We start from the raw sequence: 26,420 nt of genomic DNA, 5'->3' as shown, positions 1-26,420 counted from the left end.
CCAGGAGGCATTGCGAAAGCCAACCTTCCTTTGTTTTAGCTGGCTGATCGAAGATAAGTTAAATTAAGTCAGGGACGGTTCGCGGTGGAAGAAATCTAACGATGGGGTGGGAAAAGGTCTCGACACAGAGAACGTACATTGTGACTGCATCATTGATCAACTTTTTGCAATTATTAATAGAATAGAATAGATTTTTTTGTTGGCCAAGTGTGATTGGACACACAAGGAATTTGTCTTTGGTGCATAGGCTCTCAATGTACATAAAGAGACAAGATACATCCGTCAAGAATCATAAGGTACAACACTTGATGATAGTCATAGGGTACGAATCTCTGATCTATGCAACTGTAAACGACGCTATAGAGCACTGCACATCAGAAGAACTAGACACAAGAACAGTTTTTTCCCGAACGCCATCACTCTGCTAAATAAATACTTCCCTCAACACTGTCAAACTATTTACTAAATCTGCACTATTAAACTTCTCATCATACCCATCTCCTTCCATTTATGACTGTAACTTTGTTGCTTGTATCCATACGATTTATACTGATATTGTTTCCTTATTGCTTAATTGTAGCCTATGACTATTATTAAGTGTTGAAAGTGTTGTACTTTGATGAAGGTATCTTTTCTTTTTTTCTTTTTTTAAAAATCTTTTTAAATTCCTTGTGTGTCCAATCACACTTGGCCAATAAAAAAATTCAATTCAATTCAATTCAATTCAATGGTATCTTTTCTTTTATGTGCACTGAGAGCATATGCACCAAGACAAATTCCTTGTGTTTCCAACCACGCTTGGCCAATAAAAAATTCTATTCTTTCTATTCTATTCTAAAGCGCTACACAAATCCAACTGCGATTGCTAGGAAAGTTGCAATCCTATACCCACGTGGGATCGTCCTGGTTTATGATTCAGTTGACAAGCCTAACATTGCACCGTTGAGGTTTGATTTTTTTTCCCCAAGCTTGGCAACATCTTAAAAGTTTACATCGGCTTAAGTGCTTTCCATAAAGCGCAGCACTGATTGCTGACTTTTTATTTGCAGTGAATAGATATTTTATAGACGCTGCATTTTATAGAACTTACGCATTTATTACAAATAATTGTCTCCCAGATCGCACTTTCCCGGAACTGGAAACGATTGCTCTGAATAATATTTATTGACGTTGCTTCCAATTAATCTAAAGAAGACGTCGCCGTGGACTGCTACAGGACTGTGCGCGAGAACTGTTCCCACTTACAAAGAACTAACTACAACTCCCGAGAGCCACCGCGAGGTCTAGGAGAACGTTAGCCCGGGCGGCTCGAGCGCGCGAGGTTCTTTTTGCTGGGTTTCCGGGGCTGCGGCAAATTTAACTAGATCAACAAAGCCGAGCAAGGCAAGGCGCGGGAAAGCGAAAGCCGAAGGATCGGAGATCCCCGTTCTTCATGCATCATCTTTTTGAGCATCATGCACAGGTAAAGATAAATGGATGCAGCTGGGTAGGCGGATGCGAAGCCAAGATTAGGAGCGGCGGGATTGGCTTTGCGCGCCTTGTTTGCGGGTCGTTTGGTGTTTGGGCTAAATGCTGTGCCATTCACCAACCGGGCATGTACTTTTCAGATTATAACTGCAGATCTGTTTACTGCAGAGGATCCTCAAAGATTATGCATAATAAATATTTGCATGGTAAGTGTAAAGAAGTTAGGAAAGTTGGGGTACTACTGGCGCATTCTCCATATGCACAGTTGGCACAGGTGGATAGGCGTTGCTAGCACATGGATTTGAACAATGCCGGAACAAACGTGTCCAGGTGTGCATATGGACTGAATACGGGGTCTCTCTTGGTCTTTGAATCCAGTTGAAAATATACATACCGATGGGAAATGGTCTCATAGTATTGCAACGGTGTTGCTAAACTGTATTTGGAAATGCTATATTTGAATGAAGAAATACTGTATACCAAAGGTTGCATCGATGTATAATGATGCTACGTGTCCATTTATATATTTTCAAAGGTTCCATTGAGTGCAACCACATCAACTTGTCCATTGATATTCTTGTAAACAGGAATGGCATCCTCTGGTTCTCTATATAGGTAGTTTTCCAGTTACAATCACAATTGAATGCAAAATTTCTATTGCTAAGCAAGACAGTTCTTAAGTGAATTTTGCCCCATTTTGCAACTTTTTTTACGTGAATCACTGTAGTTGTTAAGTTAGAAAGATGGTTGTTAAGTGAATCTGGCTTCCCCCCCCCCCCCACTTTGTTTATCAGGAGGCTGCAAAAGGTGATCACATGACCCCAGGACACTGCAACTGTTATAAATATGAATGGGTTGCCAAGCATCTGAATTTTGATCACATGACCATGGAGATGCTGCAGTGGTCTTAAGAGTGAAAAACAGTCATAGGTCTTTTTTCAGTGCCCTTATAACTTTGAATGGTGACTAAATGAATAGATGGAAGCCAAAGACTGTTTCTTGTCTTCTGTTGAAACAGGGTGATTTATTCTTCCATGCAGGACTTCCATCCATCCAAACAGTATCTGATGATAATTATAACAAGCTGTCAGTCTCCCAATCCAGTATATCTTTTACTTTCTATCTGTTCTGTTCTGTTCCGTTCCGTTCCGTTCCGTTCCGTTCTGTTATAGAATAGAATAGAATAGAACAGAATAGAATAGAATAGAATAGAATAGAATTTTTTATTGGCCAAGTGTGATTGGACACACAAGGAATTTGTCTTGGTGCATGTGCTCTCAGTGTACATAAAAGAAAAGATATGTATTATATATTCTATTCTACTCTACTCTATTCTATTCAGCTACTATAAGTCTATTTATCTAGCTAAATCTCCTTGGCTTAATTCATCCATCACACAACAAGCCCCCAAAGCCACAATTATTTTGATTTACTCATATTGTTAAATAATACATTTCTTTTCTAAGTTATAGTGTTTGACTCCATACAACATGTTGAGTAAAAAATAAATGAAATCAGAACATACGCCAAAAAAGGTACTTGTGACCAGATTCAAAGTTCCAACAGCTGCTCCCACACCGCCAAGAGATCACATTTTGCGTGCTCAGCAACTGGCCTGCATTTGCAACAGTCCACGGTCGTGACTGCAATTTACAACTTTTTTGTTTGTCGGAAACCGGCATTTACTTCCTCTTTCTGGCAATAATCACCCTTTGCAAACAGTGACTTTGCTTGATGACTTCAATGTTTGCTTAATGATGAAGCTGTTTGCGTTAGGACTATGGTGTTTGCTTAATGACAGCTGCAAAAAAAAAATTGGACATGATCATAAGCTGATCTTAATGACCAGAACAACATTTGACTGTAATTCCAGACCCAATGACGGTTGTACATCAAGAACTAGTAGTAATGTATGTAGTCATGTATGAAGGCATCCTAGTCAAGTAAGGAATAAACATATCTGGAACTTTTCACTCTCTTGTTCCATAATAATAATGATTCTGAGTCTTAACTACTTCAATTATTGACATCTGACTACTTTCATATTAGGGCAGTGTTTGTTATACCAACTATGCCAGGGGTCTCCAACCTTGGCAACTTTAAGACTTACGGACTTCAACTCGCAGAATTCCTCAGCCAGCTTTGCTAGCTGAAGAATTCTGGGAGTTGAAGTCCACAAGTCTTAAAGCTGGCAAGGTTGGAGACCCCTGAACTATGCAGTTTTCTGGAAAAGCAGAGCTACTTGCTTTGTGAATTCTTACTACAGGATCTATTCAAGCAGAACACAGTCTCAGCAGGCTAAGTTTCTAGCAAGATCGTCCAAGAGCTTGAGAAGGATTCCATGGATGAGAATCTTCAAGGGGAAAACAACTCAAGAAGCTTGGGAAATTTTGAAAAGTGAGATTATAAAAGCCCAGTCTAGCACAATACCAATGAGGAAGAAAAATAATAGATCTCAAAAGAAACTAGCATGGATGCATAAAGAACTATCTGACAAATTGAAAGACAAAAAGGACACATATAAAAAGTGGAAAGAGGGGCAAATAACTAAAGCAGAATATCAGCAAATAGCCGGAGCCTGTAAAGATGAAGTGAGGAAAGCTAAGGCTCACAATGAACAAAGTCTAGCAACAAAAGTAAAAAATAACAAAAAAAGCTTCTTCCAACATGTTAAAAACAAGAAAAAAGTCAAAGAAACAATTGGCCCATTGCTGGGAGAAAGTGGCAAGAAGGTGACAAGCAACAGGGAGAAAGCAGATCTACTTAACTCATTTTTTGCATCTGTCTTTACACAAAAGGAAAAAACAATCCAACCTATCAAAAACAGCACCACAAAAAACCGATTAGGAACACAAGTTAAAATAGGGGGAAAAATGATAAGTGAACATCTGTCTACCCTAGACGAGTTCAAATCACCAGGACCGGATGGATTACACCCCAGGGTTCTGAAGGAACTGGCAGACGAAATCTCAGAACCACTGAACTATATCTTTCAAAGATCCGGGAGCACAGGGGAACTGCCAAAGGACTGGAAAAGAGCTGATGTAGTTCCCATCTTCAAAAAAAGGGAGGGGGAAACAGATCCAGGACACTACAGACCTATCAGCCTAACCTCAATACCAGGGAAGATTCTGGAAAAGATAATCAAGCACCGAACACCTAGAAGCAAAAAAAATAATAACTAAAAGCCAACATGGGTTTGTCAAAAACAGATCATGCCAGACTAATCTTATTGCATTCTTTGACAAAGTGACAAAATTAGTGGACCAGAGGAATGCTGTCGATATAATTTACTTGTACTTCAGTAAAGCGTTTGATAAAGTAGACCATAACCTACTACTAGATAAAGTAGAAAAATGTGGGTTAGGCAGCACCACCACCAGATGGATTCATAACTGGCTGACCAACCGCACTCAACGTGTAGTCCTCAATGGAACTACATCCACATGGAGGGAAGTATGCAGTGGAGTACCCCAAGGCTCTGTTTTAGGCCCAGTACTCTTCAACATCTTCATTAATGACTTGGATGAGGGGATAGATATGGAACTCATCAAATTTGCAGATGACACCAAGCTGGCAGGAATAGCCAACACTCCAGAAGATAGGCTTAAATTACAGAAAGATCTTGACAGACTTGAACATTGGGCACTATCTAACAAAATGAAATTCAACAGTGAAAAAAGTAAGGTTCTACATTTAGGCCAAAACAACAAAATGCACAGGTACCAGATATGTGGTACCTTGCTCAATAGTAGTAACTGTGAGAGGGATCTTGGAGTCCTAGTGGGCAACCATTTAGATATGAGCCAGCAGGGTGCAGCAGCTGCCAAAAAAGCTAACACAGTTCTGGGCTGCATAAACAGAGGGATAGTATCAAGATCACATGAAGTATTAATACTACTTTATAATGCCTTGGTAAGGCCACACTTGGAATATTGCATCCAGTTTTGGTCGCCACAATGTAAAAAGGATGTTGAGACTCTAGAAAAAGTGCAGAGAAGAGCAACAAAGATGATTAGGGGACTGGAGGCTAAAACATGAAGAATGGTTGCAGGAACTGGGTATGTCTAGTTTAATGAAAAGAAGGACTAGGGGAGACATGATAGCAGTGTTCCAATATCTCAGGGGCTGCCACAAAGAAGAGGGAGTCAAACTATTCTCCAAAGCACCTGAGGGTAGAACAAGAAGCAATGGGTGGAAACTAATCAAGGAGAGAAGCAACTTAGAACTAAGGAGAAATTTCCTGACAGTTAGAACAATTAATCAGTGGAACAACTTGCCTGCAGAAGTTGTAAATGCTCCAACACTGGACATTTTAAAGAAAATGTTGGATAGCCATTTGTCTGAAATGGTGTAGGGTTTTCTGCCTGGGCAGGGGTTTGGACTAGAAGACCTCTAAGGTCCCTTCCAATTCTGAAATTATTATTATTATCATCATCATTATCATCATCATCATCATTTTTGGCATATCCAACTTGCATAACACACACACCCACACACACAAAATCATTCTTCCTATATTGATATGCTTGGCATTTATTGAAATCTTTGAGCAATCCTGTCAGAATAGTACAATCTCTGGCCTCAGCAGTTTTCTGGAGGAGAAGCAACTATTTGTGCCTGTCACATCATTTTTTTAAGGTGTAAATTCTGAGTGGCTCAAAGTTGACTCGGACTTTCATCCTTCATCCTTCCCAAATCGGTAAAATGAGGACCCAGATTGTTGGGGCAATATGCTGACTCTAAATTGTTAGAGAGGGCAGTAAAGAACTGTGAGGCCAGGGGTGAAATGCTACTGGTTCGCTCTGGTTCGGTAGCTAACTATCGGTTCACCTGAACTGGCAGCTTTTTTTTCGGGCGAACTGATAGTAAAAAAAAAAAGCTACCGGTTCAGTCGAACTGGTAGTTAAAAAAAGCTGTCGGTTCAGGCGAACTGATAGTTAGCTACTGGTTCGGTTGAACCGGTAATTAAAAAAGCTACCGGTTCCTGCGAACTGGTATTTCCGATGATCAGCTGTGCCACGTGGTTTAGCCTTGCCAGAAAGCAGGAAATCCTGCTTTCTAGCAAAGCTAAATCACGTGGCACAGCTGACCCCCCCCTCGCTGTTCTACTTACCTTCCCAAGCCTCTTTTTGGTTTTTGCTGTGCATGTGCGCGCACAGTGTACGCTTGGTGCACATGTGCAGTGCACACTTGGTGCGCAGTGCGCATGCATGGCCAGCAGATTGGTAGCAAATCGGTTCAGATTTTACCACTGTGTGAAGCAGTATATAAGTCCAAGTACTATTGCTATTACTACTAAGTCTCGTTCCTGTGTTGGCTGAAGAGCTATTATGGGTTGCATGTAAAATGTGGGGCCTTTGTATCCTTGCAGGAGACATCTTCAGGAAATTCCAGATTTGGGGAGCAACATCACTACAAGTGTCCCATGGACCTGGCATCCCAGCAAGACTTCAGATCTCCTCGCAGGCATGGGAGTGTCTGCTCTTAAACTGGACAGTGAGAACACTCCCCAGGATCTGTTGATGTGTGTGGGTCCACCCACCAAGCGGCAGAAAGTAAGGGAAAGCAAATTTCTGGTTATCCACCAGCCTAGACTGCTTCAAGAGATAGTAGCAGGTAAGACCTTTTCTTCCCCACCCACCCCAAAAAAGCTATTCAAAATTCTACCTTAGGGTGATGATAAAGTTTACATTGATAGCAGTTTTTTAATTATAAAAGCAGGTTGATTTGTTGGATTCAGCTATTATACTTATTATTATATTAGCCTGATTAGGTGGCTCAGTAGCTAAGACACTGAGCTTGTTGATCAGAAAGGTCGGCAGTTAGGCTGTTCGAATCCCTAGTACAGATCTCCTGCATGAGCAGGGGGTTGGACTAGATGACCTCCAAGGTCCCTTCCAACTCTGTTACTGTTACTTAGTTTTCCTTAATCTTGGTTTGTTGTCAAGAAACAGTTGCCTAAAGTAACACAACAGACTTGCTGTAAACCATAATTTGCAAATCAGAATGGCTGAATTCACTCAGCAGGGTATTAGTGCAGGGTATGAAGAGTGAATTTCTTAAACTGGTTGACGACACTTCTTCAAAATTAGATTTATATTAGTCACTATTTGCAGATAAATGTATTTATCAGTTGGGAATATTTAAAAAGGCAAGTTAATTTAGTAATTTAATACCCTGGCTAACATTCAACTGTTCCGTTTTCTGAAAACCATGTTTCATGGTTTCATTCTAGTTTACAGTCCCACTGTATTTACCTTGAAGTGAGTTACATGGAACTCTGTAAACTTTATTGTTGAAAGCTGTTTTGGAGTCTGTTGTATGTGTGTGTTGCTCTGGATTTTTGTTTCAAACCATGTAAGATCCAAAATTAATGATTTGAAGTCAGTGCTTCAATTTGTTTTATGAACAATGTTTGTAGACACTCTAAAATAGATTTTTGAAAACCTGAACCGAGTACAACATTCATAGTGTTAAAACATACTGCTTGAGGATAAATTACTACAGAATCTCAATGTACATAATAAAAACAAATTAAGATTAAGCAGGTCAAGAAAATTGAAACGGTTGTCCCAGTGCTAAAGTAAAACATGGTAGGCACCAGACATTTCTCCCAGCTGTAATTTATTTATTTAGGAGATTTATATTGCCTCCTATTCAGTCGTGGAATTCTAATAATTTAACAACCGGTTCTCTGCCCTAATGGTTTCTTCCAACAACCAGTTCATCAAACTGCTCAGAAAGTTAACAACCGGTTCTCCTGAAGTGGTGCGAACTGGCTGAATCCCACCACTGCCCCTGTTCACACATAGCGACTCAAGGTGGCTTACAAGCATATGAAAACATAATATAAAAAACAATAAAACTAATAAAAGAGAGAATCATATATAATGAAATAAAATAACCCCCTGCCCCGGTGACAGCACACCATACGAGCTATTTAATGGGCTCCATCCCGTTCTGGGTTCCTCAGGCCCACTGGCAGAACCACGTGTTCAGGGCCTTCCAAAAGAGTGAGAGCCATTCTAATCTCTGTGGGAATGATGTTCCAGAGCAGCGGTTCTCAACCTGTGGGTCGCGACCCCGTTGGGCAAATGACGATTTGCCAGGGGTCGCCTAAGACCATCGGAAATATGGGAAGTATACTTGCAAGTCGAAGAATCGCGCTCCAATGGTTGACTCCACAAGCCAGCTGCAGGCTCTTCAAATCGCTAGCCGAATTCGGCTTCAGGCGCGATGAATTAAAAAAGAGAGAAATCTTTGCTCTGATGTCTCCCTCTCAAGCCAGTTGCAATCACTCCCAATCGCTAGCCTAATCTGGCTTCAGGGGCGATAAACTTAATAGGGGAGGAGTCTCCGCTTTAATGTCTCCATCCTGAAGGCAATCGCAAGCAGTTCAGATCGCTAGCCAATACGACTTCAGGCGCGATAAATTAAAAAAAACAGTTTGCTGCTTTTTTTCCCCTTCTGCGGCTGCTGAAGCGCATTTTATGGTTGGGGTCGTCACATCGTGGGGAATTGTATTAAAGGGGTCACAGCACTATAAAGGTTGAGAACCACTGTTCCAGAGAGAGGGCGCCACCATGGAGAAGACCCTTCTTCTGGGTCCCATCAGGTGTATCTCCCTAGTTGTGAACAGATTATTCCTTTTTCACTTCCCTCCTATATCTCATCCAGTCAGGACACCAACAATCTAGTGAGCTTCTTATTATTGTTTTGTGAAATCCGTTAAGACAGAAATGGGCATCATTAATGGTGGTTCAAATTTCTTAGCCATCTTTTTTAATAGTAGAATGACCCACACAACCTCAGATAATTATGTGCCAGGTAAATACTTTGCTGAAAGGAAGAAATACAGTGTTCTTCATGAGTTGGAGACGTCCAGCTGGCTTTCCAAGTGCAAAAGATGCTGAAAAAATTTGGTTATCAGCCAGTGGACCAGTTAAAGCAATTCTCAATCTTGGCCGCTTCAACGTGTGGATTTCAACTTTCAGAATTCCATTCCAGAATGTGGAATTCCACACATCTTTAAGCATCAAGCTTGAGAAACACTCAGTTAAACCTTCATAATCATTCTTTCCTCTCATCCCCAAAAGGTACTGGTATTTCTTGGGATACTTTGCCAGATGAGCTGCTGTTAGGAATCTTTTCCTATCTAAACTTGATCGATTTGCTGAAAGTTTCCCAGGTTTGTCAGAGATGGCATCGCCTTTCGTAAGTGGCTGTCGATTTCTAAATAAAAGTGTACATATACAAAAGCATTTTCCTTTGCACTGTTTGCTGAATTGGTTTCTATTGAGCATTGATATGCTTTGTTAATTTCAGTAGGAATTCAGTGACTTAGGAGTTTCACTTGTCATACGTGAGGCAACAATACACCGCATTCAAAAATAATAGCATGATATTGGGATGGAATTTTAACCGCAAGCTGCGGAGTTGTTGCAATATTTTCCGTCTAAGATCTGAACAGTTTTATCACTTTAGCTCTTTCTCTGTTTTTAAATGAAGTTCTGTGCAGATTTTGCCCAACGCACATAATATTAGTTCACTTTTCATAGTGTCAGTACTTCCTGACACCATTGTTTCCCATAGATGTATAAACATATGCATGTACAGTATGTCAATTTACAACCGCAACTGCGACCAGAACTTGCATTGGTAAGCAAGGTGATTAAGTGAATCGTGGCTGATTTTTACAATTTTTTTATGCATATTGTATAATAATCTTCTTATGACAACCTCAGTTATGCTAATATTCTTGCTTCAATTGCTGTTAAATTAATTCCTCCCCCCCCCCTTTTTTTTTTTAGGCTTGATGAGTCACTCTGGCAAAGTCTTGATCTTGCAGGTAAAAATCTTTTGCCAGGAATGATTGGCCAATTGTTGCCCTTGGGAGTGATCACCTTCCGCTGTCCAAGGTCCTGCATTGGAGCACCTTTGTTTAAAACAAGCAGGTAAACGCTGCACCAAACTGAGACCATACCCTTTATTTTTGCAGTTTCATTCCTGTCTGACTACTAACACGCCGTTGTATGTTTTGCAAAAAGAAAAGAACAATTTTCAAGTGAACTAGGAAACTTTCTCAGCTGACCTATACTTTGGCACTGGACATCAGTGCAATGCAATGTGTAAATAGACAATCTTTTGTCAGAGATGGCATCGCCTTTCGTAAGTGGCTGTCGATTTCTAAATAAAAGTGTACATATACAAAAGCATTTTCCTTTGCACTGTTTGCTGAATTGGTTTCCATTGAGCATTGATATGCTTTGTTAATTTCAGTAGGAATTCAGTGACTTAGGAGTTTCACTTGTCATACGTGAGGCAACAATACACCGCATTCAAAAATAATAGCATGATATTGGGATGGAATTTTAACCGCAAGCTGCGGAGTTGTTGTAATATTTTCCGTCTAAGATCCGAACAGTTTTATCACTTTAGCTCTTTCTCTGTTTTTAAATGAAGTTCTGTGCAGATTTTGCCCAACGCACATAATATTAGTTCACTTTTCATAGTGTCAATACTTCCACCATTGTTTCCCATATATGTATAAACATATGCATGTACAGTATGTCAATTTACAACCGCAACTGCGACCAGAACTTGCATTGGTAAGCAAGGTGATTAAGTGAATCGTGGCTGATTTTTACAATTTTTTTATGCGTATTGTATAATAATCTTATGACAACCTCAGTTATGCTAATATTTTTGCTTCAATTGCTGTTAAATTAATTCCTCCCCCTCCTTTTTTTTAAGGCTTGATGAGTCACTCTGGCAAAGTCTTGATCTTGCAGGTAAAAATCTTTTGCCAGGAATGATTGGCCAATTGTTGCCCTTGGGAGTGATCACCTTCCGCTGTCCAAGGTCCTGCATTGGAGCACCTTTGTTTAAAACAAGCAGGTAAACGCTGCACCAAACTGAGACCATACTCTTTATTTTTGCAGTTTCATTCCTGTCTGACTACTAACACGCCATTGTATGTTTTGCAAAAAGAAAAGAACAATTTTCAAGTGAACTAGGAAACTTTCTCAGCTGACCTAGATTTTGGCACTGGACATCAGTGCAATGCAATGTGTAAATAGACAATCTTTTTTGCCTGAGAGCCAAAAATGTTCACTCTGATAGAGTTGTCTACTGAAAAGAAAGCTGTTGTGATGGGCGTGGTCAGGCACAAAACAAAATAACATTGCGACTATAGACTGATGCTTTGTTTTGGACCATCTAGCCTTCATATATACAGCTAGTCCTCAATTTACGACCATAATTGAGCCTAGAATTATTGGTTGTAAGTCATTGCAGTCATAAATTGGGGCACCCATTGACCAGAAGTAATTTTCAGATTTTTTTTGTGGTGGTCATTAAAAAAATGCCTCGGTTGTTAAGTGGACCCCGTGGTCATTAAGTGAAACCATTCATTTGAATAGGTGTTTTTTTCGTTGGAAACCGGGGAGGGGGGGGGAAATCACAGATCAAAGTCATGTGATTGTGGAACATAAAACTGACTCCCCTGATATGCAATCACATGACAAAGGGAGGGTGGAGCAACCATTTATGACACCTGGGAGGGGGATTCTTTACAGGCCATAAAGCACCCATTCTGTCACCATCGTAACTTTGAACTGTCATAGAATGACTGGTCATTAAGTGAGGACTCCTGAGCTCCGTTTTCAGCTGCCACGGCCTCCTGCAGCCCTCTGCCAGTGAAAATTGAGCTCGGGAAGGCCTCACACAGCCCTCCCAAGCTCCATTTTCACTGCCAGAAGCACTGCAGGCCGGTCCTTCATTGTTTCCAGAGCTGGCCCATGGGCTAGATTTAAGTATCCCGCGGGCCAGATCCGGCCCCCGGGCCTTGAGTTTGACACCCCTGCTTTAAACTACATAATTCAATGATGCTATGATTTTGCTAGTGCTGCGGGGTTTTTTTAAAAATTGTATTCCACTGTTTTCTTCACGCCCTTGCTTGTCTTTTCTCTCTTAGGGCTCTTTGTGTGCAACATCTGGATTTATCAAATTGTACAATAAATGTTATAGATCTAGTGAGTATCCTTGGCAGATGCCAGAGTCTGCAGAATCTCAGCTTAGAAGGTCTCGTACTTTCTTCTGATATTGTTAGGTGAGCGATTAAAAATGTGTTCATTTTTTGATGCTGACTTCAAGAAGAAAAAGTTGTAACAAATCCTTGACAAAAGTCCTTGCTCGGCTCGCAGACCCGGAGTTCATGTGTTGGAGGAACCTCATTGTTTTGATTGCTATGATTGTATTTCTATAGGCCAGCAAGCGTGTGCGCACGCAGAGCTCCATTTGCTCAAACGCGTGTGTGCTTACCCACTACTCACACAGTGAGGAGGCGTACTCACCGGCCGTTTCCATGGCCTGGCTGCAGACCCCTCACGGTTTATTTATTTATTTATTTATTTATTGTTTATATTTATATACCGCCCTATCTCCCAAAGGACTCAGGGCGGTTTACAGGCATTTAAAAGCAATAAATACAATCTAAAAACAATTAAAAAACTTGTTCAAAAGCCTAATAATTAAAAATATAAAAAATTAAAACCCAAGTTAAAACCCACAAACTAAAATCTAACTCAGTCCTGCGCAGTTAAATAGGTATGTTTTAAGCTCGCGGCGGAAGGTCCGAAGCTCCGGAACCTGACGAAGTCCTGGCGGCAGTTCATTCCAGAGGTGGGAGCCCCCACAGAGAAGGCCCTTCCCCTGGGCGCCGCCAGACGACATTGCCTCGCTGACGGCACCCTGAGGAGTCCCTCTCTGTGAGAGCGCACGGGTCGGTGAGAGGTATTCGGTAGCAGTAGGCGGTCCCGTAGATAACCCGGTCCTATGCCATGGAGCGCTTTAAAGGTGGTCACCAAAACCTTGAAGCGCACCGGAAGGCCACAGGTAGCCAGTGCAGTCTCGCAGGATGGGTGTTATAGGGGAGCCACGAGGGCCTCCCTCTATCACCCGCGGAGCCGCATTCTGGACTAACTGCAGCCTCCGGATGCCCTTCAAGGGGAGCCCCATGTAGAGAGCATTGCAGTAATCCAGGCGAGGCGTCACGAGTGCGTGGGTGACTGTGCACAGGGCATCTCGGTCCAGAAAGGGGCGCAACTGGCGCACCAGGCGAACCTGGTAAACGCTCTCCTGGAGCGGCCGTCAAATGATCTTCCAAAGACAGCCGTTCGTCAGGAGGGCGCCTAAGTTGCGCACCCTCCATCGGGGCCAATGACTCGCCACCGATGGTCAGCCGCGGATTTAGCTGACTGTACCGGGATGCCGCATCCACAGCCACTCTGTCTTGGAGGGATTGAGCTTGAGCCTGTTTCTCCCATCCAGACCCGTACAGCCTCCAGACACGGGACAGCACTTGATAACCGTTGGGGTGGTCCGCGTGAAAGGTACAGCTGGGTGTCATCCGATACAGCTGATACCTCACGCCGAAACCACTGATGATCTCACCCAGCGGCTTCATGTAGATGTTAAACAGAAGGGGCGAGAGGATCGACCCCTGCGGCACCCCACAAGTGAGGCGCCTCGGAGCCGACCTCTGCCCCCCTGTCAACACCGACTGCGACCGGTCGGAGAGATAGGAGGAGAACCACCGATAAACTAATGGGCCGTGGCCAACAGGTTAGGGACCCCTGCTTTATCATGCTTTGTTGTGTTTTTGTTTTAAATTGTATTTTGGATGTTGTAAGTTTCCCAAAGTGTTTGGAAGTGGGCTAGTTATTATAAATAATAATGATAACAACGTAAGGTGGAGGTATGCTAGAGGCAGGCTCAAAAGCATTGCAGATTTACAGAACTATTGAAGATCCTGTGCCCTTCAGCTGTAGATCACAGGAAGTATTGTGTTTACCTTCTCATTAGTTGATTTCTTTCCCCTTTGTATCAGTGATAAAAAAATGTAAGAAATTATTATTATTATTATTATTTATTAAATTTCTAGACCGCCCTTCTCCCGAAGGACTCAGGGCGGTGTACAGCCAGGCTAAAAACATACATAATATACAATTTAAAAACTAAATTAAGAAACTTATTACACAACTGGCCGAGAAATTAAAATATTTAAAATCTAAAAACCCCAATTTAAAACATAAATAGAATTTAAAATTTAAAAACTAAACAGTTTAAAAAGTTTAAGTTAGCCCCGCGCGAATAAACAAATATGTTTTCAATTCGCGGCAAAAGGTCCGAAGGTCAGGTATTTGGCGTAGACCAGGGGGAAGTTCATTCCAAAGAGTAGAGAAGAGAAGCCGACATTGTTTGGCGGACGGCACCCTGAGAAGTCCCTCTCTGTGAGAGCGTACGGGACGGTGGGAGGCATGAGGTAACAGCAGGCGGTCCCGTAATAAAATGGTCCCCAGCTCATTTAAATAATTTTGCATACAGGTAGTCCTTGCTTAACAACCTCAATTGGGACTGCCAACTCTTTATGACCAAGGGACATGGTTGTTAAATCGGACATCATGTGACCACGACTTGTGAGCTTACTGCCGGTTTCTCCATTGACTCTTGTTGGAAACTGGTTGTCTAGTGCAGAGGTCTCTAACCTTGGCAACTTTAAGCCTGGCGGACTTCAACTCCCAGAATTCCCCAGCCAACAAAACTAAGCAGCCCTGGAGTAATCTCAAAAAAGGGGGTGCTCCCAGCCCTCCCCCCCAAATCTCAGCAGGGGTGCAGCTACAAGCCCTGAGCCCCTTTGTTCTGCAAAGCTGGCTGGGGGATTCTGGGAGTTGAAGTCCGCCAGGCTTAAAGTTGCCAAGGTTGGAGACCTCTGGTCTAGTGTGCAAATGGCAATCACACAGCTGGGTGATGCTGCAATTGTAAATGCCTACCAGTTACTCCCAAATCTTAATCACATGACTGCGGGACTGTTGTGACACGCAAGGTCAGGTCATAAAATTACTTTTTCAGGTCCACCGTTACTTCACACAGTCATTAAACAAGGACGTCATTAAGCAAGGACTATCTGTTCTCATCTTCTGTTCTGTAGCCTGTGCCAAAAGAGCTTTATGGAATCCTTTCTTCTACCTCCATTACTTCCTTTTCCTTCTCTGTAGAATTGATCTGTCCATTCATCAACTTCATAAACTTTTTAGTAGTAGATCAATAATAACTGATTAATCAAGAAGCAATATTTTAAACATTTCTTTTTATTTTGAAGGTAAGAACATAAAAGGCAGTGAATGAAAAACAATCTTATACCTGACTTTCTGCTTTTTCATTCAGCGAGAGAATTTAAGATAATGTCTGCCTGCCTGAATTATATTACTTTTATTGACATGAAGATGCATGTAGGTTCAGTCAGTTGAGTAACTGAACTTCTAACTACCGTATTTTTCAGAGTATAAGACACACCTTTTTCACCCCCTAAAAGGGGGTGAAAAGTTGGGTGCGTCTTATACACCGAATGTAGCCCCGCCCACCCACTGGCCCCCACCCTTTGGCCCCTGCCTCCCAGCAATTTACCTCCTTGCAAGAAGAAACAGCTCATTTCAGCACAGCCTAATTAGCACAAGTTGATTGTCTGTTGGATCTGCCTCCTGACTCTCAGCTGTTTCAGGCTGCAGGGTTTGTCATTGCTATTGCTGCGTGGGCCTCTGCTGCTTGCTGCAAGGAGGTAAATTTTGTGCTAATCAAGCTATGCTGAAAATGAAAATGAAAGTAAAGCAGGCTGTTTGCTGTTTGCTGCAACAAGGCAAAATTGCTGGGAGGCAGAGGCAGATTTCTTTTTCTTGTTTTCCTCACCAAAAGTAGGTGTATGTTATAGTCCGGAGCATCTTATACTCCGAAAAATATGGTAAATTGATCTTGGGAATCCTTCATAATTGCCTCATGTTTAAAAACTCAGACTAAATCTGGTTTGGTGTTTCCTTGTAATACATAACTTCTTTCTCCCTCGCTCCTTGCTTAGGGTATAAGTCTTTGCTCAGTTTTTTGATCCCTTTGCTTTATAACATTGGTGTTGATTTTGAAGCTGTAGGATTTTTAGAATTATTTTTGTGATTTGTATTTTATTTCAGCTCTCTAGATGTTTCCTTCGCCACTGCTTCCATGTAAAGCAGAGGTCCCCAACCCCTGGTCTGCACAGCGGTTCCGGTCCGTGGCCATTGGGAACCGTGGCCTATTGCCAAGTGACGGGCAAGCACACAAAGCTTCATTTGCATATGCACGAGAGCTAGATTGTGTGTGTAAAACCATTGCCCCCTCCCCCACTGCTACCAACTATGCTGCTGCTGCCACCAGTCCATTGGAGGTTGGGGACCACTGATATAAAGGGCACGGATAAAATCTCATTCTTCTTCCCAACAGCTGTTCTATTTTATTAATTCTAGGAACTGCTTTATTTTGCGAAGAGCAGTATATACATTAAATAAATATTCAGCAAATTCATAACTAGTTTGGTGCATTAGAAATAGTTTGGGTACCTTCGGACTGTCTTGCAGTTCTGTCTTCTTATGATCGAACAAGATCAGTTTAGTAATATTTGAACACTCCAGTCTTTTCTTTCTCTTTTTAGAAGTATAGCACAAAACCCCAACTTGGTCCGACTAAACTTATCTGGATGTTCTGGATTCTCTGCAGATACGGTGGAAGTGTTGTTGAAAAGCTGTCCAAGGTAATATGACTTACTTGAGAGATTACATTGAATTTAGCACTAGTGTTAAATATTCTAAATGGGATTTGTTGATGGAAACTCTTAATAATAATCCAGAGTTCAAATTAGAGGGATACGTTGCTGTGGGGTTGAGTGGTCATCAAGGCAATCACACGCTGAGTTGTGCACAGGTGCAAGAAACTCATAAATAAAATACAAAACAAAAAATACTTTGGAATAAAAAGAAAGGCACAGGTAGCTAAGTGTGGATGATGTGTAAGGGAGGCCACAGATTGAGTTGTATCATTTTTACACCATGGTACCAAATGGGATGGCTGTGGAATTTCCTCTAGGACAGAGGTCTTCAAACTTGGCAGCTTTAAGACTTGTGGACTTCAACTCCCAGAATTCTGGGAGTTGAAGTCCACAAGTCTTAAAGCTTCCAAGTTTGAGGACCTCGGCTCTAGGATATTTGCCAATTTTTTCTTTTTCTGCAGACCTGGTGCTGCTTACACTCTTGGTCAAAGGATTCCCAAAACCCCACAATAGAATTCAGGGACAGTAGAACTAAAATATTTTAAAATCCATCACAGCCCAGTTATGCTAGAAGAAATACTGTTACGGAGAACAACAGATTTTATACCTAAGAACTGGGTTCACATATCTTGCTAATCTGTAGTATTTGTTTGAATTTAGTTTAGCATGTTAATTTGAACCCAGTTGTCGTAGGATGCAGCCACAATTCAGTGCAGTTAGTGAAGCCAGCATTCTGGTTTAACAAACCTACATTAAACTATGGCTCAGCACGGTGAGTGAAATTAATGTATTGTGTGATTGATTTTTCTTTTTCAGTTCTGAATTAATTGGCCTTCAGTGCCATAATGTTTTGTTGCATAAAAAAATTAAATAAAGGTTTAACATTGTATGTTTGAATTTCAAATTAGACGTGTTTTACAGTTGTATTTTTATACAATTTCTAGATATTTTGATGCTTTCAAAACTCAGTTGATACGTATTAATCGCATTTGTATCTCATGAGAGGTGATTTTGGGAGGCATACTATAATTGGTAGATAATTTTTAGAATGTATTCCTTCTCAATTTCTACGCAGGTTAAAAGAATTGAATTTAGGCTGGTGTGACTTCACAGCTGAGCATTTGAAGATTGTAGTCAGTCATGTCCCTTCCAAGCTATTGCAGTTGAACCTTAGTGGATATAGGCAGAATCTCCTGATGCCAGGTGAGTTTTGTTTTGAAACAGTGGATTCAGGTAACCTACATCATCCCTCTTGTGATAATTTGGGTTGGGGAGGGATTCCATTGTAATCGAACAGGAGTTTGATTACATACCCGTTTTTCTCCTTAAAATCTTAAAATCACCTGGTAAAGAAATTTTAACATGCTTTTTGTACTATGGTTTGACATGCCTTGAAAGCCTGGTAATAGCGCTCGAGCCAACAAAATTTTCAAAATTCGAACCTGTGCTGAGACTTGGATACTGCTTTAATCCAGCTTCTACCACATTCAGGATAAATACTCTGGTTTACTTTTGCATTCCCACATATACTGTGCCAATACAGTACAACCTCTCACATTCTTGGGAAAAACTTGATGCATATAAAAACCAGCTGTGATTTCCATTTTTTTGTGTATATAATAATTTCACTTGAACTCAATCACATTGACAAAATCACCATCAGTCAATTGCAAAAGGCAGTTTTACTTGGAGTATTTTACATCCTTTTACAATATCTTTTAACGGCATTAAACAACATCTGCCTGGTTTTGCAAGGTAATAGAATAGAATAGAATAGAATAGAATAGAATAGAATAGAATAGAATTTTTATTGGCCAAGTGTGATTGGACACACAAGGAATTTGTCTTGGTGCATATGCTCTCAGTGTACATAAAAGAAAAGATACGTTCATCAAGGTACAACATTTACAACACAATTGATGGTCAATATATCAATATAAATCATAAGGATTGCCAGCAACAAGTTATAGTCATACAGTCATAAGTGGAAAGAGATTGGTGATGGGAACTATGAAACGATTAATAGTAGTGCAGATTCAGTAAATAGTCTGACAGTGTTGAGGGAATTATTTGTTTAGCAGAGTGATGGCCTTCGGGAAAAAACTGTTCTTGTGTCTAGTTGTTCTGGTGTGCAGTGCTCTATAGCGTCGTTTTGAGGGTAGGAGTTGAAACAGTTTATGTCCGGGATGTGAGGGATCTGTAAATATTTTCACGGCCCTCTTCTTGATTCGTGCAGTATACAGGTCCTCAATGGAAGGCCGGTTGGTAGCAATTATTTTTTCTGCAGTTCTAATTATCCTCTGAAGTCTGTGTCTTTTATTGCTTAATATTATTTATTGCTTAATATTTATTGCTTAATATTAATTTATTGCTTAATATTGCATTGGTTCTTTCATTGCAGTGAAAATTACTGAGATGGACTGTATCCTCAACTTACTACCGTACTTGAACCTAGTATTTCTGTTGCTATGTTTGTTAAGGGAGCCATTTTATGACCTTTCTTGCTTCAGATAACTGAATCATTGCAGTTCTTTAGTAACATGGTTGCTAAGGAATCTGACTTCCCATTGACTTTGCTTGTCAGAAGGTTGCAAAAAAGGAGCACATGATCCCGCAACACTGCAATTGTCATAAGTATGTGTCAGTTGCCAAGTGCCCGAATTTTGATCATGTGACTAGCGGGATGCTGCAACAGTCATAAGTGAAAAACAATCATGTCACTTTTTTCGGTGCCATTGTAACTTCGGTCACTAAATGAACTGTTGTAACTATTGTAAGTTTATCATAAGTTTATCTTCTGGCATTGTTGTAAGGTCATATATTGGACAATGCCATTGAGTAGGTATGAATGACAGATTATATTTCATTTTCCATTTTCAGATGTTAAAACATTACTAGAGAGATGCTCTGGTCTAATCCATTTAGATTTAAGGTAAGTACTCCAATTGAATACTAGTCTGCATCTTTGAAAGCTTTGTGCTCTTAATAAAAAACAATATGATAGATTGAATTAAAATGCATCATATGCCATGTATAAGCGCTAGATTAATATTGGATAATAATATATTTAAGTGCTTAAATCTGTATTAAAAGTATACTATTCTGAATTGGTCCTTCCAACTAAATTACCCATTGCTTGTTAGGTATCTTTGCCACAACTGTAAATAAACCTTGTGTCGTTCCCTCCTCCCCAATCTTCCCTGAGACTTCATACCACATGGTGTTGCGTTGGCGTTTGGGGCTCAGGACCTTGGACAGCACCCCCAAGGTTCGGGGAGCTGATTAAAGTTTTAGAGGAGATTTGGGTTAATGTCAGGATTCCAAGTAACACCCCCAACGAAAGAAGACTCCGAGGCTAGAAGTTCCTCAACGTTCCATTTTATTAGCGATATCATATTGGCACATCTGGGAAAACCCAAATCTGAAAGCTTCCAGGTTCCCAGTCTCCCTCCCCCAAAAGAAAGTCCAAGTCCCTGCCCCAGCACCCCCATGTCCATCACATGGTCCAATCAATACACCGATGCCTCCCAGTCACACCACTCCAGGTGCAGGGCAGGATGTCCTTGACTCTCAAAGAAAAGAATGTTATGACTAGATATCTCTCCACTCCATACAATACCCCCCTGCCCAGTTTCCCACAGCACTAAATGTGGCAGCCCTGAAGATCCAAAGTAAATGGCCTCCAGGGCTGACATCTTGCCAAACTAAAGCATCCTATTATCTACATCAAGCATATATTCTGGGAACCATTAGGAAGGAGCTGTCTTCACCCTGTTTCTCTCACACAAAGTATCTGGACTGAGCTGCCTCTGGAATGCACTCCCTCCCTTCTGGGAATCCTGCAGTCCATCACAAGTACTTAGTCAAGTGGAAGAGTTGAATATGCACATCCAGAATTAAATAAAATATGAGTTTTATTTTTATAAAGACATTCAATCTGGAATAAAATTTTCTTAAATACTTGTGTTACAGTGACAGTGTTATGTTGAAGCCTGAATGCTTTGCCTGCTTCCACCAACTCAAACACCTTGAGCACTTAAGTCTTAGTCGATGCTATCAAATACCTCCCTCTGCTTTACTGTAAGTAATTTTTGAGATCAAATTGTTTGTTTGTGCTAAAACTGAGAGCTAATTCCACAAAAGCTACGTTTTTGCAAGCTATTACAGGTGAAATGTTGTACTGCATAGTGTTTCCTTGTGAACATAAACAATTGTGGTAAGTTATTGTAGTTTTTAAAAAATGCTACGTGATTGTTACAAGCTCTTTTAGCTTTATTCAAGTGGCACTTTTTTGTGCTTTGTGATGTGTGGTGTTTTTTAAAAAAACACAACAAAATCCCGTTCTTGGTACCAAGAAATGTTTTTTCACGTTTTCAAGATTTTGAGAGCAGATTCAGAGTACTCTTTATAGATATTACACACTTGATTTTTTCAATGTATGCCTTAGTCTGCTTCCTTCCTTTGCTCGCTTATTGCATTTTAAATCATTTAATGACTATATATTAATCCTCCTTTCAAAACGAGGACTTTAATTTCTTCTGCCATTGTCATTGACTCAGTTTCCACCAGAGGTCTCCTGAATGCCAGAAAGGATAATTGAAGGACGTTTCCCTGTTAACATAGAACGTGTAGATTGAGGCCACACAGATCAATTATGTCCCAGCATATATTTATGATAGCTATAATTCTTTATGCCTTAGTTGGAAGGATTGGCTTGAGAAATGGGCAGAAAGGTGAAAAAAACATCAGCTGAATGCCTGGGTTCATCCCTTTGCGCATTTTAGAAACATGCAACTGACAATTTCTAACCTGGAAATGCTGGATGGGGTACAGTATAAAAAAGGGGAAGGATATTTGTGAGAAACTGACTAAATGCTACCTTTACTCAGGATGGGGCTGTGCACACTTTGAAAATGATTTGAAATATGTACCAAGCACCTGTAAGATCCAACTCTTCTATTTGGAATCCTCTACAGAGTATACACGGTCCTACTTGAGTATATTTGTTGTTCTTGTCCCAAAAGTGTTTTTTCAAGCGGCAGCTGGACTTTCTGGGGTGTTTTTTTTTTCCTTCGAAGATGTTTCATTTCTCATCCAAGAAGCTTCTTCAGAGGTTTTGAAGAAGCTTCTTGGATGAGAACGAAACGTCTTTAAAGAAAAAAAAAGTCCAGTTGCCTCTTGAAAAAGCACCTTTGGGACAACTATGACCTGGATGACTAAGCTAAGAGAATATTATAAAGCAGATGCATGGTTAGAGGTCCCCCTTTTAACTATCATTGTAAATGACTTTTAAAATGATCACTTAACCTCTTATTAGGGTAAATTCCTCAAAGGTGACATACAGCACATCTTTAAACTGCATAGCCAAACTGGAGAACGATGAACAGTGGTTTATCTGCCTGGAGTGCTGTTATAGTACTGTATATATAAGGTAGTCCTCAGTTACAACCGTTCATTTTGCAACCAGAGTTACAACAGCTTTGAAAAAAATGACTTACATTCAGTCCTCACACCTATGGCCGTCACAGCGCCCCCAGGTCATGTGATCAATATTTGGGGTGCTTGGCATGTATTTATAATAGTTGCAGATTTCTCAAGTCACATGATAACCATTTGCGATCTTCCCAGCCAGCTTCCAATAGGCAGTCCGTGGGGGAATCTGGATTGGCTTAATGACTGCAATGATTTGCTTAATCCATGGCAAGAGAAAGGTTGCAGACGCAGATCACTTAACAGCTACTTTATCAACAGAAATTGTGGCCCCAATTGTGGTTATAAGTCAAGGGCACCTGTATATGTATGTAATAAAAAGATAATCTGCAATGCTGTTTATATGCTGGGGACCACTAATAAAAATGGAGTAGCTAATCAAGTAGCTAATTTTTAACGGTTTTATTATATGATAGGTCCTTTAAGTTTTCAAATGCTATAAACTGCCCTGAGTCCCACATTTAAATGGATATTTGAATGAACACTCTTGCAAACAACCTAGTACTTATAGAATGTACAGAAGTATTAATTATAGGGTTTTCAACATGCCCTTGAATTTACAGTAGAGAAGAATAGTTAAGTCACAGCTGTTGTTCTATGAGATGTGCTACCAATCATTCAGTACTAAACACATGAAAAATCACACTAGCTAAATTAAAGGAATTATTTTATTGTATTTTTTCTTTTAGTGAACTTGGTGAAATTGCTACGCTTAAAACGTTGCAAGTTTTTGGAATAGTGACTGCCAATTCCCTACAGCTCTTAAAGGCAACGCTTCCTAATATAAAGATCAATACCTCCTATTTTTCACCTATCGCAAGGCCCACCATTGGCTGCAAAAAGAACCAAGAGATTTGGGGAATCCAATGCAGACTGAACTTGAGAAATCTGGCTGGGGTTTAATTAATCTCGAAAGACTCTGACTTCTACCAACAGCAATATGAATTCTTCAAGTCTTCACTGTGGAGTTCATTTTAACCTCACAATTTGCAGTTATTGACCTGGTTTTATCAGTTGATGATCAAATGCTATCAAGTATTTTAACAGTAGTTGTGTGTTTTTTTTAATGTTCTACGATTTATACTGAGGCCTAGCCAAGAAACGCTAATCACGCACAAATAGTTGCCATGCAATATGCAAGCTCTCCTTGTAGAAATATATATTTTTTAAAAAGTAGCTCTAGTTAATAAAACTTATCCAAATGTTTGTATTCTCTTGTTTTATCCATGCCAGTTGTTGGGAATAGGGTGTATTTGTGCTGATATACTTAAGATTCTGGCCTTTATCTCACAACTCTTGGAAACAACATCCTAGTTTAATTCTCTTTTTAGATCACAGCCCTGGAATTTCTTGTTGTCTCATCTCTCAATACTCACTGAGTACAACCAACATGACTACATGTTGCTAATTGATACAGATTCCTTACAATAGCATTTGGGATGAATTTCCATCACTAAGTGATGTTATTGTACAGCACAATGTCACATGATTGCATTGCTTGGCAATGGTGACCCCTGCAGACCCTATTGCCTCTTTTAAGTGAGGATTGTGGTTCATTAAGTGAGCACCTCTTGTAACTTCCTGCCAGCTTCTCACAAGCAAAGTCAGTGGGGTAGTTGGCAGGAAGGGGTAAGTCCCAGGGGAATCACAAGCAGACTGGCTGACAGGGTAAGTGGCTGCTGCTAAGTGAGATAGGGAGTGGGGTAATATGTGGATGGCTGGGGAGGCACAGCACAAGCAGAGTTATTCAGCAAAGCTTGATTCGAATACAGAGGAGCTGGGGGAAAGTGGGTATACTTCCTGGAATAACTTGCAACATTCTATGCTGGCTTCCCCACTGAATTTACTTGTGAGAAGCCAGCAGTGAAAGTGCAAATTGCAATCATGTTATTGCACGACACCACAAGAAGTTGGTTGCCAAGGACCTAGATCACGATCACCTGACAGCAGGGCTAGTAGGATGGCTGATCATTTGTTCAATACCATTTTAAGTTCAGACAATGAACAGGTAATAGAGGACTATCCATACTACATACAGGAGTGTAAATAAAAAAAATAAAGGCAGAATACAAATACATCTTAATCCTGCTGTTATTGACCATCTTGTCAAAACATTAAAAATACAACCAAACCATAAAAATGTGTTTTTCAAAGTCTGCATATTTCCCTGCACAACTAATTTTTTTTCTGCTGAGAAGGTAAGTAGCAAGATAAAGTGTTTAGTTAAAATATAACTAAATTGTCCTTAAAAGGGAAAACCAATAAGGGAAATCCAAGGAGCAAAACGTAATTGCAACCTGATTTTTTTCATAAGGTATTAATTTTGCTACATGAAAGACTCAAAGGGGAAATATAGTTGCATTAATTCTAAATGCACTATAATATATGAGAAATTACTATGAAGTATCATTTTTCTAATTCTCTTGTGGCCCTAACAGTACAATATTTAAGAAGAATATTAAGTCCTATTACAGGGGTGTCCAAACTTGGCCCCTTGAAGAGTGGTGGACTTCATCTCCCAGACTTCCCCAGCCAGCATGAGCTAGAAATATAAGCAAGTTGCTGGCTCAGGAATTCTGGGAGTTGAAGTCCATCACTCTTCAAGGGGCCAAGTTTGGACATCCCTGTCCTATTATCTACAAGATTTTATAAAGATGTGGACAGATTATGTAATATTTTAGATTAACATTCTAAAATATATTTCCTGTTATGGTAAATGTTAATGACATACAAACCAGTTAAAAAAATCAAGAAAAATTCATTTTATTTACTAACCACAGCATACATTATTTTAAATAAAACAATTTTGAAAAAAGGCATAGTTGTATTGAGTTTAATTTGTGCACATTCAACTATTTGACACAGCAATATTTGCTATTTAAAGAAATTCTGGCTTAAAGGCATGTTCTTAAGATAATTCTTTTTAAAGACTGTCTTGTTTCCACCCTATTTTCATTACTGTTAATTATCATGGCCAGAAAATCTATAGTTTGTCAATTGTTTCTTTAATGCTCATTTTTTTAAAAAAGTGCATTTGGCACATTTAATTGCATCATTAGAAGAATGTCAGCAAGTTGAGAATTAAGAGAGAGTTTTCTGTAGCCCACAAGCACCTTTCCTTGGTAAGGTATACTGTGCAAACACAGAAATATTTTTATCCTCTCAAAATGAGACTGAAAACAAAAGTTGACCCTTTCAAAATCTACTAAATAGTCTAAATGCTAATTGCCTACAGCTCACAAGCCCTTCCCACTGCTGCTTGAGCGTCCAGTAGAGGGGACAGATAAAATGAAGCCATGATAGCACACTTGTGGTATAGACACTAATGTGATATCAGACAGGTTTGGCATTTAATTTGGATTTTGTATTCCCCAAAATGTCAAGTCCTGGCTCGGATGGCATGAGCCAGATGATAAGGAAGGATGTTTGCTTATTCCCAAAGAACACTAAGATTTTTTTATTTTTGGCAGGCCTCAAAAAGCCCACTATGAAATCCTCTTTTTCTTTAAAAAGGTATCTAAGAACACTGCAAGTAAAACCCAAATTCTAGATCGCATCATTTCAAAGGACACCTTCGCCTTGCATCTTTTTATTGTCTTTTTATCTAATGGACAACAGTACTATTCTTAACCTTTCATAACTGGCATAATTTAAGAAAATGGGACATAAATTTTCAACATGATGATCCATTTGCGATGAGAACACAATACCATTTAGATATTTAGTAAGTCCTATCAAGAATCTGCTGTGGGCATCTTCCTTAGCACTCAATTCTGACTGGTTTAATTTTTAGTTTTTAATAAGAGACAAGAAAAGTTGCAAAGCAAAG

The 26,420-nt window shown here is 40.2% G+C and overlaps 1 protein-coding gene across 3 annotated transcripts; it reads left to right on the top strand.

The window, feature by feature from the left end:
- The first annotated feature begins 112 nt into the window (after nt 1–112).
- On the top strand, nt 113–25,511 carry SKP2 (S-phase kinase associated protein 2). 3 transcript variants are annotated; one of them, XM_058170132.1, is made up of 10 exons: nt 113–1,462; nt 6,842–7,086; nt 9,567–9,684; nt 10,281–10,424; nt 12,446–12,580; nt 16,988–17,086; nt 18,177–18,304; nt 19,982–20,033; nt 21,074–21,181; nt 23,281–25,511. In XM_058170132.1, the coding sequence occupies exons 1-10, from the start codon at nt 1,455–1,457 to the stop codon at nt 23,492–23,494; spliced, it is 1,251 nt and encodes a 416-aa protein (XP_058026115.1). In that variant the 5' UTR covers nt 113–1,454; the 3' UTR covers nt 23,495–25,511. The 3 variants fall into 3 exon arrangements, with proteins under 3 accessions (XP_058026115.1, XP_058026113.1, XP_058026114.1); XM_058170130.1 differs by lacking the exons at nt 113–1,462; nt 6,842–7,086; nt 9,567–9,684; nt 10,281–10,424 and adding exons at nt 10,620–10,638; nt 11,224–11,367; XM_058170131.1 differs by lacking the exons at nt 113–1,462; nt 6,842–7,086; nt 9,567–9,684; nt 10,281–10,424; nt 12,446–12,580 and adding exons at nt 10,620–10,638; nt 11,224–11,367.
- The last annotated feature ends 909 nt before the right edge of the window (nt 25,512–26,420 follow it).

Source organism: Ahaetulla prasina, chromosome 2 (assembly GCF_028640845.1).
Source record: "Ahaetulla prasina isolate Xishuangbanna chromosome 2, ASM2864084v1, whole genome shotgun sequence".
In the NCBI taxonomy this organism is placed as follows: Eukaryota; Metazoa; Chordata; class Lepidosauria; order Squamata; family Colubridae; genus Ahaetulla; species Ahaetulla prasina.
Note: the sequence above shows the minus strand (reverse complement) of the source record. Positions and strands in the feature narration are given on the sequence as shown.

Bases quoted from the DNA above. Each gene is read 5' to 3' on its own strand.
- SKP2 (XM_058170132.1), top strand. The intron at 10,425-12,445 runs GTAAACGCTGCA...TTTCTCTCTTAG, and splicing joins CCTTTGTTTAAAACAAGCAG to GGCTCTTTGTGTGCAACATC. The intron at 20,034-21,073 runs GTAAGTACTCCA...CTTGTGTTACAG, and splicing joins CTAATCCATTTAGATTTAAG to TGACAGTGTTATGTTGAAGC.